The 15,247-nt window shown below is 40.4% G+C and overlaps 1 protein-coding gene across 4 annotated transcripts in view; it reads right to left on the bottom strand.

The window, feature by feature from the left end:
* Positions 1 to 15,247, bottom strand: part of NLN (neurolysin) — a 134,393-nt gene that overhangs the window by 87,305 nt on the left and 31,841 nt on the right. For all 4 annotated transcript variants that reach the window (XM_081089981.1, XM_081089980.1, XM_081089978.1 and 1 more), the window contains exons 2-4: positions 11,141 to 11,400; positions 7,297 to 7,445; positions 80 to 187 (exon numbers count right to left, since the gene is read on the bottom strand). In XM_081089981.1, coding sequence (XP_080946107.1) covers positions 80 to 187; positions 7,297 to 7,445; positions 11,141 to 11,400 — 517 coding nt within the window. The remainder of the gene's footprint in view (positions 1 to 79; positions 188 to 7,296; positions 7,446 to 11,140; positions 11,401 to 15,247) is intronic.

Genomic DNA, 15,247 nt, shown 5'->3' with positions numbered 1-15,247 from the left:
TCCTGTTTGTTTTTTCGTTGCATTTTGTTTTATTTACTCTCTTTTTTCCCCCCACAAAGAAAAGGGAACATAAACTCACATTTTGGGCTTGTTCTGGAAGATGGAGCCCGCTTCTTTTCCCCATTTTAACTGACTTTTCCAAGTATCGCCTGGCTTCAGGCTTTATCTTCCCCAGATCGCAGGTTTCCTGAAATTAAAGAGTGTGACAACCATTCTGTTACAGCAGTGTCAGTAAATGATAAACTAGAGGCCAGAGCAAAGTTATTCATCATCTCTGCTGAGCTATGTAGCACATAGGTGATTCAGGCCCTTTTGAAGACCTAATTTCTTTTATGCTTTCATGAGCCTCTGCTCACCTAAAACAGAAAATTTAAATAAACAAAAAGCTAGCCAGAATTGCCCTGCCTTGCATCACAATCAAGAGTGCCCGCACCATGTGAGAGCGTGATCATAGAAGCATTTGCATAACCGCCTTCTCAGTATTCTCTATGACCCAGTGGTCTTTCTCACAAAACACATTCCTTCCCACAAATCATCTGGATTTAACTTTCTATCATTTGCTAACCTGGTTCCACTTGAGAGGCAGGCATAAATATAAAGGGCAAATAATACAGAGTGGAGAGTGGGACTCTTTGGCCAACATACCAAAAAAGGACAGCTGGATAAAGGCTTCTAGCACTTTAAAAATGCCTCACTGTCATTTAGCGAGAGAGATCAGGGGGCTGCAGCAAGCTGCGCATGAACAAATACATGGGGGAAAGGAGTCCGCACAGCACACAGGAGGAACACTGGACAGTGCATTTCAACCTGCCAGCAGCAACACGAACGGCACTCGCTCAAAGGAACGAAGGGCCCTAGGGGATGAGCCGTAGCAAGGTATTTACTCCAAACAGGTGGCAAAATATACAGGGCACATCTGGAAGGCTGGCCAGTGTGTGGTCCCTCGGAGGAAACGGACTCCAGACAGGGGAGTAGCAAATTGTTTGGTTGAGAGGCAATGAGGGCCTTTGCCTCTAGAGCCTTAGAGACCGCTCAGCATTAGGACCCTGCCATTGGTTGCACTCTCTCTCCAGGGAAGACCTGGACTGTCCATCCCGGAGTTTTGTATTTCCCCAACTAATTAGATCTTAGAAAGGCCCAATTAGATCTTCGCTTTAGAGCAGTGACGGCGAACCTATGACACGCGTGTCAGAGGTGACACGCGAACTCATTTTTTTGGTTGATTTTTCTTTGTTAAATGGCATTTAAATATATAAAATAAATATCAAAAATACAAGTCTTTGTTTTACTCTGGTTGCAAATATCAAAACATTTCTATATGTGACACGGCACCAGAGTTAAGTTAGGGTTTTTCAAAATGCTGACACGCCGAGCTCAAAAGGTTCGCCATCACTGCTTTAGAGCCTGTGTTTTATATTGTTTATGCAAGGCTTTTGCTACAATAATTCTGTAATTTTTTTACATTTTGTTGTAGCAGGTAAGTAGAGTTGTACTCTGAGGGTGCTACTTAATAAAACAATCTGTATCTCACCTTGCCTCCCGATAAAAAATATTATGTCACAGTAGTAAAGCACCTGTTGTGCATACATTACTCACAGTTTCCTCTGACTTAATCCTCAGTGGAGGCAGAGAACAATTACTCATTTTTCCATAATAACCTCCTTTATGTCCTTAGAGCATTTTTGAGCATGCAGGCATGACCGGAGTTGGAACCCTCTCTAGCTGGTACTGGCACACACTGGGATCTCAGCAGCAGGTGTCTGCAATGGGAAGACACCCAGAATGGCCAGGGAGATAACTGCGATGTGGGCTGGTTCCCTTGGGGATGGCTAGTGGCTCAAATCGCAGTGTTCATGCGGATGTGATGATTCACCTGAGTTGATAGAGGCTGGCTTGACAGCGCCAGGAAGTCTGTCCTGAGGTGTGAGGCATGGCAACAGGAGTCTCTAGACGGTACAGTGGTGGATGTCGAAAGGTAGGGGAGAACATAGGCTGTAGCTATGTGTAGTGGAGGGAGAGGGAAAATATCCCTATTGATAAGGGCCTGGGTAAGTTGAAGGACCCAAGTGAGCAGGTGGAGATCCAGAGCAGAGAGCCTTCCCAGCAGGGCAGGGAGCCTTCCCAGCAGGGCAGTGAGTCAAGACAGAAGCCAGCCCAGAGCTGGACAGCAGTGTGGGCACTTGGTTCCCAGGGTTCACTGGGTACATTCAGTCCTGAGGTCAGGACAGAGGCTCATCTGTCTCACCGGCTGGTGTAAACAGAATTATTCTACACTCAGGATGGCTCTCAGACATTACCATTCTTAATTTATTCTAAATTCTTTAGAATTTCATAATAAAAACGTGAAACATTTTCTGAATTTCCCCCAAATCCTCCCCGCCTTCTGTCCCATGACCTTTTGTCCTTTTCTTCATATATGCCAATGAGAAATTATTTCAGTAGGATTTGCCATAGCTGGGCTGCTACTTCAGAAAGCCCGGAAGATAGTCAGCATAGTCAACTCCAACTTCATGCTCTACATTAGGTAAGACGACTTACTCTCCAAATAGGTAATACAAGTATATATAAACAGGTGGAAGGATATTCTGAGAAAAACCAGCCCTGAAGTAGGTCTAATTAAAATATGACCATTACCGAAATATGTGACTAGCCACAAAAATCGGCCTCAATTGTAACCAGACGCCCTTTGCCAGTCAGACGCTGAGGTCCTGGGGAATCTCCAGAGGTCTCTGGTAAGAGTAAGGCACTTCTAAAATGTGCTTCTAACGCACATTCCTGTCCCAGAGCGGATCATAATATTCTCCCTTACACTCGCCAGGCAAGGTTGGAATTACCGCCCAAGGCCTTCCAAGGAGGGACTCAGCACTTCCAGGCTGCTCTGCTGCAGCTGCACCTTCCTTCCCGAACCAGAACTTAATCCCCTTGGATCGGAACCAGGTCTCAGGCATTTCAGCGTGAAGTTTCTCTTCTTTAGGAGTAGGGTGGGTGGGGGGCTGAAGTTCTTTGAAGTAATTTTCCAATTTATATGACAGCAGAGTTCTTTTTAAATCTCTGTGGTGACAAGATTTAGTTCCCTCCCCAACTTCCTCCCGTGGCAAAGGGCTTTTGTGTAAGTGTGAACTCGAGCGCGCGCGCGCACACACTCTTACACGTACGTTTGTATCTTGTATACTCATTTGGCAGACTGAAGGTAAATGAGTTTCCTATGATCACATAGCTATTTAGTGGTAAAAATGGGGGTAGAAATAACTCCTTCAAATTCTTAGTTGAGTACTTTGCCCAGTATGCCATACAACCACATTAACATCCTTAATTCATAATTCTTTAGAATTTCATAATAAAAAAGTGAAAAATTTTCTTAATTTTCCCCAAATCCCCCCTGCTTTCTGTCCCATGACTTTTTGTCCTTTTCTTCACAAGACCTTCACATTTCCAGTTTCTAAAATATGTAAATGAAAAATTATTTCAGTGTGTATACAAAGTAGAAATTACAACACTGTTAAAAGAGCTCTGAGAATTAAGCTAGTATATTCCCTGAGTATCATTTAGAGAAACTGATTCATAAACTTCAGGTATGCTAAGAAATATAAGACAATATAAGACAACAGAGTATGATAACATATATCTTATTGCAAAAGCTGACATAGAGGTATGACTTAATTACATGTGTTATACTGGTATTTGCAATTTTTCAGGTCTCCTTTTTTTTTCTTTTTTTTTTTTTCCCAATCAGTACACTGTTAGGTTCCTATCCTGTTACTGAGAAGAGAACTTTCTTAGGCAACTGCTTACAGTTAGGATAGAAGTGCCAAAATGTCTGCTTGCTGACTGATAACTCAACATGCCATCACCAGATTCACTGCTTTTGTGCGGGCCACAGGCAGAATGAGGGCCCTGGGAGTGGGGAACCACACTGCACGGAGCCACATTTTAACTGGGGCCAGTTCAGATCCATTCAACATGCGTCCACTGAGCTCCTATTCACACCAGGCACCAGGCAAACAGAGATGAATATCCTTGAGGTTCTTTAAGTCGTATGAAGAAAAAAAGGATGCACCAGCAAATATGTCCATCATGTAGTCAATGAAAAGAGAGGTGAGTACTTAGGGAGCACAAAAGAGGGGGGCCTGCCTAAGGAAGAAACTGAGGCAAGGGAGCTGATGCTTTCTATGGGATCCCTAGGCTTTTAAGAGCTTAGCAAAGGGACAAGTTTTAGGGCACCTTTGGGTTCTGGGATCTTGTATTTTATTTCGGCACTGGGTCTCCATGACTGTTAGAGTACATCACAATACTTAATCACATGATCTATTCATTTACACCGTTATGTCAAAAGTCTCCTGCTTAAATCACTAATTGGCTGAGATGAATTGGCAAGACCAAAGCCCACAGATCTAAAAAAATATAAATATTACATCAGATAACTGTATTTCCCAATTTAGCTTGCATAATTCAGACTATTTTCACTAAAGAATCCCTCTTCTGTACTTATTACGTAGCAGACCACTGGAATAAAAAACTGCATGTCTGGATTATTTTGACATGAAGACACTGTACATTTTTCTTACCACTATGGCTGGAAAGAGTGTCTGTAAAACCTTTTTTCATCTTTGCTGGTTTTTAGCCAACAAGTGGGAAACCTTTGTCAGGACTGGGAAATGTGATTTTGAAAATCCCTAATGAGAACTTAGAAGTCAGGATGAAAACAGAGTTAAGGAAAATTAAAAATTCTGAGGAAAGTTTAAAAATACATATATAATACATAGGTAGAATGGAAATTCGATTATTGGGAATGAAATAAAAAGTTTATAAAGGTCATGATTTGAATCATACAGAATAATAACTAAGGTCAAAAAGAAAAAAGGGAACAACTAATAAAGAATCATAAAGTTCTTTTAATCAATGTTATTTTTATAGTGCCAAATATGAACAATTCTGAATCACTGAGATTACAGATAACAGGCTGAAAAATGCTCATCTGATATGAGGGAATAGACAGCATATACTCTTATATGTCTAAATAAGTCATGACTACATATTCTGTAGTGAGTTACAAATAAACTATTTGAATAACACTGCTGTTTTATTTCAACACTCTCAACTTGCTAAAAGGAACAAAATTTTTGAGATTTTTGCATAAAGAAACATGTAAAATTAAACAAAAATGCCTAAAATTATATAAAACTTTGGGTATTTTCCAAATTGCTGAGGTGTCATGAAAATAAAAATTCAAAGCAAAGAGAGGATAAAAATACTAGAAAGCAAATCAACACTGGTTATGAAAAGACCAAAACACTCATGGCAGACGCACCTCCAACATTTATTATACATAATTTCCCTGAGTCCTGGAAAATGTGAGGATGACAGACAGGAATGACTATGGCATGCAGCATCAACATTTGTCGGTATGATGGCCAAAAGCACATGATATTTACAGATAAACAACTCAAACCCATTTGCTTCTAGTTGATCTGATCTAATAAATATCTTGTAATATTTTGAAAATTTAAAGAGATATTTACATTGAACCATCAAGTTCATGATGGCTAAGCAGCCTTAGATTTGTAGATGTACACTCTTTTAATGTGTCATACTTTAAAAAAAAATATTTTTATTGATTTCAGAGGAAGGGAGAGGGAGAGAGACAGAAACATCAATGATGAGAGAGAATCACTGATTGCCTGCCTCCTGCACGTCCCCTACTGGGGATCAAGCCCGCAATCCAGGCATGTGCCCTTAACCGGAATTGAACCTGGGACCCTTCAGTCAGCAGGCTCTATACACTGAGCCAAACTGGCTAGAGCTAGATGTATACTCTTTTATATTTGGTCTCTAATCTTAGGTGAATATAATCAGCAACTGCTGGGGTCCAACCCCAGCGGGTCCAGGGGTCCCCAAAGGCGTAGACGGAGTCGGCGAAGAAGGAATGACACGGAGAAAGCGTTCAGTTGATCAGCAGCCTAGCCAGGATCTCCAGCCAAGTTCTGGTCTCGATCTCCAGAGAGGTTCTGCTTAGGATCTCCACCCAGGTTCTGTGTCCATGTTGTCTCTTGCTAGGTTCTCCAGCCAGGTTCTCCAGGTTCTCCAACCAGGTTCTGTCCAGGTTCTCCAGCCAGGTTCAGTGTCCATGTTCTCTTGCTAGGTTCTCCAGGTTCTCTAGCCAGGTTCTGTAGCCATGTTTCCTCGCTAGGTTCTCCAGCCAGGTTCTCCAGGTTCTCCAGCCAGGTTCTGTCCAGGTTCTCCAGCCAGGTTCAGTGTCCATGTTCTCTTGCTAGGTTTTCCAGGTTCTCTAGCCAGGTTCTGTAGCCATGTTCCCTTGCTAGGTTCTCCAGCCAGGTTCTGTCCAGGTTCTCTTGCCAATTTCTGTAGTCAGGTTCAGTCCAGGATCTTTTGCCATGTTCTTTCGCTAGGTTCTGTCTCTAGGTTCTTTTTTTTTTTTTTTTTAATATACTTTATTGATTTTTTACAGAGAGGAAGGGAGAGGGATAGAGAGTTAGAAACATCGATGAGAGAGAAGCATTGATCAGCTGCCTCCTGCACACTCCCCACTGGGGATGTGCCCGCAACCAAGGTACATGCCCTTGACCGGAATCGAACCTGGGACCCTTTGGTCCACAGGCTGATGCTCTATCCACTGAGCCAAACCGGTCAGGCCTGTCTCTAGGTTCTGAGGCCAGTTTCTGTCCAGGATGTTTTGCCATGTTCTCTCCAGCGAAGTTCTTCTGTCTCTAGAGAACATTCTGTGTAGGTTCTGTGCCAATTTCTGTCTCTCTCTCTGTTCTGTCTTCTTACATCTGTATTTATACCAGTTGATTCCAATCCTATCAATCTCTATTTCAAAGGTTAGGGCGTTTCTTATCTCCATTCCAGGGAGTAAGGATTATGTAGCTTAAGCATGATTGTTCGTAGTTAAAGTGATTAATTACCCACCTGGCACTTAGTTAAGAGGTTTTATTCCCTCCCTAACTTCAGGGGAAAATCCCTACCTGGGGAAACAACCTTTCTCAGAGACCTTGGTTAAAACACATAGTGCCAAGAAGGTGAGCAAACATATTAAGAACAGTATGCCACATATGCCAGGTCCCTTGAAACAGCAAGCATGGACCGGCTCCCGGCAAGCAACTAAACATAAACCTAAGTGGTGTAATATAACATTATATAACACTGTGCTATGCCCATTATTATAACAATTAGAAACAAAATCTAGAAGCATTCAAGTACTTTTTATTGCTGATCAAAGGTTTTTACTTTTTTATTGTAGATTTTTTTTCTTTTAAAGGGATTCATAACATCATTTACCTGTAAATGAACAATTCTCCGAAATATATCTTCTCTCATGCTCATCTCGATATCAAAGCGAGAAAGTCTTTTGTCCGCTTCTGTGCTTGCTGCTCGTACTTCTTTGTCAGAGGAGACGTGCTGGGGAAAGTCTAGCATGGTTCGTTCCACTGTTAATAGAGGGGAAAACTGTAAGGGCTCCTCAAGTCAGGATTAAAAAAAATACCTCCTGTCTAGATGAATGATTATCCTGACAAAAGTTTTCATTTTACACTTTCTGTAAAAGTTCCTAAGGCTATAAAAAGACACAGCATTTAATACAGAGCCTGGCTGTCCCAGTGGCATTATAAGGAACAATAGGGTGTGCACTGGGCACTTATTAAAGTATTCTTTGGGTGTAATTTACTAACTGGCAATATAGAAAAATAAAGACATAGTTCTTATACTAAGGCATTTTATAATCTGGGGAGCGGTGGTGGGGAACAGCACATAAAGAGACAAAGGACAATGCAGGACAGAGCAGGTTAGCTGCTAAATGAGTGGGATAGTAACTGAAAGGCAGCAACGCGGAGGGCTGGCCACTGTGCAGCGCCCAGCGGAGAAGGCGGGGCCTTAGAGGATGGTGGGATGGTGGGCAAAAGGAGAGGCTGGAGAAGCAGGGAGTGCAAGCCTGGGCAGGGGCAGGGGCAGGGGCAGGGGCAGAGGCAGAGGCAGAGGATGTTTAAAACACAAGCACACCAAGTTAGTGGGGTGGCTTTAATTTAGAAGTTCTTTTTTTTTTCTTTATAAAACATATATTTTTATTGATTCCAGAGAGGAACGGAGAGGGAGAGAGAGATAGAAACATCAATGATGAGAGAGAATCATTAATTGGCTGCCTCCTGCGTGCCCCCTATTGGGGACTGAGCCCGCAACCTGGGCATGTGCCCTGACTGGGAATAGAACTGTGACCTCCTGGTTCATATGTTGCTGCTCAACCACTGGGCCACACCAGCCGGGCTAGAATAGAAGTTATTAACCTGCATACAGATTTCTTAAATAATTTAATCAAAATTACATACCCCTCCTCCCCAATGCAAACATTCATACAAACAATGAGTTCCATACAATTTCAGAGGATTCCTGGGAAACTCAGTAGACACATCCAGCAAAGAGCTGAATATTGGGGTTATTCCTGTTAAATGATGGTGCTAATGTAGCCCATTCTAACTTTTACACATTAAAGTTGGTTCTGGGTTTTTCACATATTTTTTGTGTGTGGCTTTAATTGGGCAAAAATCTAATGTCAATGTAATAATCCATACTATAGGAACAATGAGTATGGTTTATAGTGATGGTAGTGGTTATACTATGACAATGAATACATTTTTATTTTATATATGGTACTTTAAAGGTATTGTAAATAGGCAAAGTTTACACCTGTGATATATGGTAAACAGTAGAGCTCTCTTTTATATACCAAGAAACTGTACAATTAAAGAAGCCAACTCACTCTTTTTTTTTTTTTAAATATATTTTATTGATTTTATACAGAGAGGAAGGGAGAGAGATAGAGAGTTAGAAACATCGATGAGAGAGAAACATCGATCAGCCGCCTCCTGCACATCTCCCACTGGGGATATGCCCGCAACCCAGGTACATGCCCTTGACCGGAATCGAACCTGGGGCCTTTCAGTCCGCAGGCCGACGCTCTATCCACTGAGCCAAACCGGTTTCGAACCTCACTCTTATTAGTCCTCTTAAAACACTGTTCCTCCAAATAAAGGCATAAAAAATTGTCACAAATATCTCAATACATTAATAATGTGTTTTTAAAAATCAAATTAGATAATTATTTTTAAGGATTTGACTTAGTCTATAATTTTATGTCTCTTAAATAAAGAATAAAACAGATTTAAATTTTAATACCTATAGTATTTAAGTGATATAATTAACTAATAGTTATCATTTCTGTTTACTTTTAAAATAAGCTCAAAAATATTATTAAGAAGGGCAAAATTGCTCAAGAACTCAAATGAGCATCATAAAATATAGGAACCTAAAGTTGGAAACATATTCTTAAATAATAATACTGCAAACCATTTCCTTCCTAACTTTGCCCACAAAGACCTGAAACCAGACTTATACTCTAGCTGCCAAACTATAAACAATGCTGATGTCTAGTAACTGACACTAAATGGGAAGGATTTTAACAGCTCTTGCTGGAGGTAGAATGAACAATGAGAACACACAGATAAGAGAAAGTTAGTCTTTAAAAGGCTATTCTTTGGATGATTAATCCACCAAGAAAAAGTTATAAGAGAGTAAGAACATACATCACAAACCTAAAACTATATTTAGAAGATGCATTATTGGGGAAAAATATAATAAATAAGTTTTTTGTTTTTGTTTTTCCTCCCACTGATGTTTATATTTGTTAAGTGTATACATAAGTTACCAGGCTGGCACGCCAACTTGGCCATAAGTGAATAAAGAAGTTCGTATCTGAACGTGGGACAAACCATATATAGGGTGGGAGATGCATATGAAATTGCCTACTGGGAAAGCTCTGCCGAATGGGGGCCAACCCCTTCCCTTTTGACTTGGACTAACGAGACCAATCAGATCCTTTTTATTCAGAGTTTAAACTCAGGACTTGTAGCAAGAAGTCGTGGCCACTGATGAGAGTGATGCAGTTGGTAGCTGAGGCAGAAACTGAAACAGAAGAGCAGAGGTCAGGGAGAATAGCCAAGTCCCCACTGTGGTGGGAGAGAGCAGGGAGCTCTTGGTGTTGAGGGGTTGGGGAGGGTAGAGCGATGACCAGGGCACTAGGGCTGTGGAGGGTTCTAGACAACCTTCCAAATTCCAAAAGACATACTAATGTTTACGTTATCCATGCTCTTATGAAGTGTGGATACACAGCCAAGGCTGCTTAGTCATAATTATCCTACCAAATATATCCAACCCGTAGAGGTAACTCCTGTGAATCTTCATTTCTTATAACTCAGAGAATGCCATACTCATATAATAAAAATAATGCATTTTAAGTGTAGGGAAAATGGAAGATAGAGAAAAGCATAAAGAGAAAAGTAAAAAAGTCAACTGTCAGCCCACCATTTAAGATACTAACCATTATTTTAAAATTTGTTATTAAAATTTTCTTTTGGCTTTCCTTCTTTGTCCTTTTCTCTAGGTCATTAAATACTGCATCTAAACATTATTTTGTTATTATGTTTAAAAATATTTTTATTGACTTTTAGAGAGAGAGAAAAAGAGGGGGAGGAACATCGAATGGTTGCTTCCTGTATGTACCCTGACCGGGGATGGAACCTGCAACCTGGGTATGTGCCCTGACTAGGCATCAAACTGGTGACCTTTCTGTGCAAAGGACGATGCTCAACCAACTAACACGCACCAGCCAGGGTTATACATGATTTTAATGGCTTTACAGTGTTAGGGTGAATGTATCACAATTTATTTAGTCATTCTATTAGTTGACACTTAGGAGTTGTTCCAAGCTTTTGCTTATGAGAGTATCTATCTATACATAAATTTATAGATGATTTTTTCCTGTATCTGATTATTTCCTTAGTTAAATACATAGATGTGGAATTACTAGGCCAGGGTTTGAACTTCTTAAAAGTTTTCATAGATACTGTCGATGCACTCCAAAAAGCAGCTGTAATGAGTGTACATTTTAGAGCACCTTTGCTAACATAATAAAAAAATTTTAATGCGAGGTAACTTAATTCCAAGCAATTAATTAATCATTATGTAAAAATCAATATCTTGTGAAACTGGAAAACGGATTGATAAGACAGAACACGTACAATGGTTTATGATGCCCACAAAATGAAATATTGATGTGCTTTTGCATCCTACTCACCTATGTACTTCACCTCTACATCAGCCAGTGCCTGCAAGCAGTTCTCATACGTTACTGCCTCAAGGTCAAGCATTCCAATAGCATCATACACCTGTTTGGTCTGCACAATGAGCTCCTCGGTCCTTGTTTTAATTTGTTCTGGTGAAAGATCCCATCTTAACACATTCCTGCCAGCCGCAGTGCTGGCAGACATCGCCTGAAGAGGAGACATCACTTCTTGCCCCAGAGTCATTCTGAAGAAAATCCTGCAACCACCAATTCTAAAGAGAATCAGAAAGAGAATAAAAATTAGGCATTTCTGTCGATCTAAAGTCAATAGACAAGTGGGTATTATCTAATTAAATTTAAATAAAAGAGAACTTTTTAATAAAATTGAGCAATTTCTTTCCGCTGAACACATATGCACAACGCTCCTGTGAAAGTGTCAGTGCGGGACTCGGACTCCTGGGGGCTTATGGGATCTCCTGACAGGACCCGCCCACTCTTTCTGGGCAATAATGCCGGTGTTATTCCAGGTGGCAGGCAGGATGCCTGACTTCTGATGTGTTTGGGTGAGTTGCTGAGCAAGCCAAGGAGAGGTTGGGTTCCTGCTTAAACTGAAGACTTCATTTGGGAACCAAAACTCTTAAATCTCTTGGACCTTGAGCCACATGTTTTCTCTGAAAAATATGCATTTCCCGCCCCCCCCCCCCCCCAGCAAAATGTTGAAGGTTATGTTATTGAGGAATAAACTGATATGGATATGTGGAACTTATTTAATGGCACACTGTACTATACATATAAAGGGGATTTAACATCAACTCTTATTAGAGCTTTTTAAAAATTGGGAAATTGTCAAAATGCACATGAATCAAGTTTTAATATACTGTATGATGGTGAATAGGCTGTCTATTGTGCCATTTCTTTCTCTGAATTCTCAGGCATGCTTTGGCAGTGCAAGAGCTCTGTAACATTAACAAATTCAATAAAAAGTAAGTATACAGAAAAAACCCATCAATGCTTATATTTTTTTCTTGAATAGTTACAGATTTAATTAAATTTGTATTTTCCAAACATTAAATTGTTTGTGTAATTAATCATAGAAAAATAAAGTTACATGTCAAAAACATAATAATTGTACTTTATAAATTAAACCAGTAATTTTTATTATTTAAATGTTTTTCCTGTGCAATGGCCACCTACTACTTATGCAGTCTCAAAAATGTTTGGGATTCAGCATTCAAATTTAGGTTGAACACCAGTTAAAAATTTTTTTTACCAAAATATCAAGAATAGGAATTTGAATTTAAAACTTGGAAAATAAACTCTGGTATAGTTATGACATTATTCTAAAAGAAAAACTTAAGGATAATTATTAAGGATAAAAAAATTAAGGATAATAGTCCTCCAACCCACTAAATCAGCCGTGGGCAAACTACGGCCCACGGGCCGGATTCGGGCCCGTTTGAAATGAATAAAACTATTGAAAAAAAAGACCGTACCCTTTTATGTAATGATGTTTACTTTGAATTTATATTAGTTCACACAAACACTCCATCCATGCTTTTGTTCCGGCCCTCCGGTCCAGTTTAAGAACCCATTGTGGCCCTCGAGTCAAAAAGTTTGCCCACCCCTGCCCTAAATACTCAAATTAATAATTGGTGCCATGTGTGCATCTATCTACAGATGCATGTGTTTGTGTGTACAGGTAATTTTAGAGCTTATAAATAAAAATGTTACAATTAATAGCTAACATTTATTGTGTTTGGGCACTGTACTAAGTGCTTTTCACATATTAACTCAGTTCTCACAAAAACCCCACGAGGCAGATGCTATGGTTATTCTTGTATTACCAAAGAGGAAACTAAAACGCAGTTAAGTAACTTGCTCAAGGTCACTATGGTGGGAGCTAGGGTTAAAAGCCAGGTAGTATCTTGTAACAGAAACCCACACTTGAAACCTCTACTAGTATGTTCATGTTGACCAATGTCACAGCAATAAATTTAAAAAAAAAGAAAAAAGCAGGTAGTATAGACCCAGATCCCACACTCTTAACTGCTACGCTAAACTTCATTCCTATTATTTTACAACACCCTAAAACAACCGTATAATGTAGGTCAGACATTGTTCCCTTTTAAATATATGATGCAATTGAGGCTCAGAGAAGCTAAGTGACTTGCTCAAGGCCATTCACTCACAAACTCACAAATATTTAGGAGCGTGTACTGTGTCTGGTCACTGTGATAGGTGCCGAGAACAAAAAGGCGAACTGACTGGGACCATGCTATCACAATACAGTGGAGAAGACAAATGGATCGATAGGCAATTATACTATATTGAGATGAGGGCTATGATAGGGTCAGCAGAGGGAACTCTGAAAGGCCACAAAAGGAACTTTTCTAGGAATATTGTCTAGAAGGAGAAATGCGCAAGCCAAGATCTAGACAATGTGCTATCCAAAGGCCAAAGGCTTAAGGAGAGAGAAGTCTGAAAAGGTAAGTAGGAAGTACTGAATGCAAAGCCTTGTAAATCATTTAAAAGTTCAACCCTGCCAGGCCAGTGTGGCTCAGTGGTTGAACATCTACCCATGAACCAGGGGGTCACGGTTCGATTCCTGGTCAGAGCACATGCATGGGTTGCAGGATTAAGCCCCAGTATGGGGCATGCAGGAGGCAGCTGATCAATGATTCTTTCTCATCAATGATGTTTCTGTCCCTCTCTCCCTCTCCATTCCCCTCTGAAATTAAAAAAAAAAAAGTTCAATATTATTTTGAAGGCAATGAGAGCCATTGAAGTCTTTTAATCAGGTGAGAGAGGAAATAAAATATGCATTTTAGAGAAATCACTTAAATTATAGTGAGTTGAAAAGTTTGGAAAAGAGAAATCATTCTAGAGGAAAGCTATTACTGTATTTAGGGCATAAAATTTTGGCATGCTGAACTAGAAAATAAAGGGAATTGGAGTGATTTAAAAAAAATCAATATGAGATGGTACTGAATGGATGTGTGGGGAGGTGAGAGAGTCAAGGAGGATGTCCAGGTTTCTGTGTTGGAAATGGATGGTGGTGCCATCACTAAAATAGGGAACTGAGAAAGGGGAGGAGGTGGCTCTTTGGGGTGGGGGTGAGAAATTCAACTTTGGACATGCCAAGTGGTTGTGGCACATGTAAGTGGAATACATTAATATTAAATGGTAATTAGAGGGGTGGTTGGACTGGCCCAGGGGAATCTGCAGAGTGAAAACAGAAGAACTGAGTTCTAGCTCTGGTTTAATCACTGAGGTAGAAGGAAAGCCAAGCCAGGCTGGGTCTAGGAAGTTGTGAAAAGTAAGCATTAAAAAAGGGAGTGAGCCCTAGCCGGCTTGGCTCAGTGGACAGAGTGTCAGCCTGCGGACTGAAGGGTCCCAGGTTCGATTCCGGCCAAGGGCACATGCCTGGGTTGCTGGTGCGATCCCCAGTAGGGGGTGTGCAGGAGGCAGCTGATCAATGATTCTCTCTTATCATTGATGTTTCTATCTCTCTCCTTCTCTGAAATCAATAAAGAAATATATATTAAAGGAAGGGAGGGAGCGAATAACAATATAAAGAAAGACAGAAGAGCCTGTTGAACTTAGCAACAGGAATGCCATTGATTACTCTGGCAAGAGCAGTGTCAGTGGGGTGACAGGGGTGGAAGTCAGATTACTGTTAAGAGGTGTGAAGAAGGTGAAAACTGGAGAGTACACCTAAGCAATTCTCTGGCATGAAAACAAAGGTAGCTAACTCGGTGCGCAGCTGGAAGGGGCCTGCGCAGCTGGAAGGGGCCGAGGCAATGGAAGATTGGGGAGATCTACATGCTGTCTGTCCACATGAACTGAAGTCTCTGATGTGAAACACTGGCTGATGGACCCAAGGCTGGCAGACTACTTTCTAATATATTTTCACATTTCTCCTTTAACCAGTTGAGTTATATATTCACCAAAGGTCAAATTCCAAAACCTGTTTATGACTATTTGTTTTTATGCAATTTAAATATTTAACCGGTTAAATGTATGTAAACAGAATGATTTGCTGTTTAGCTAAACTGTTTTGGAAATACTTTTTAATAGATAGTGACTAAAAAGCCAACCAAAAAAACAAAAACAAAACCC

Source organism: Myotis nattereri (assembly GCF_964212035.1).
Source record: "Myotis nattereri genome assembly, chromosome: 4".
Taxonomy (NCBI): Eukaryota; Metazoa; Chordata; class Mammalia; order Chiroptera; family Vespertilionidae; genus Myotis; species Myotis nattereri.
The sequence above is the reverse complement of the archived record's forward strand: the minus strand, read 5'-3'. Positions and strand labels throughout refer to the sequence as shown.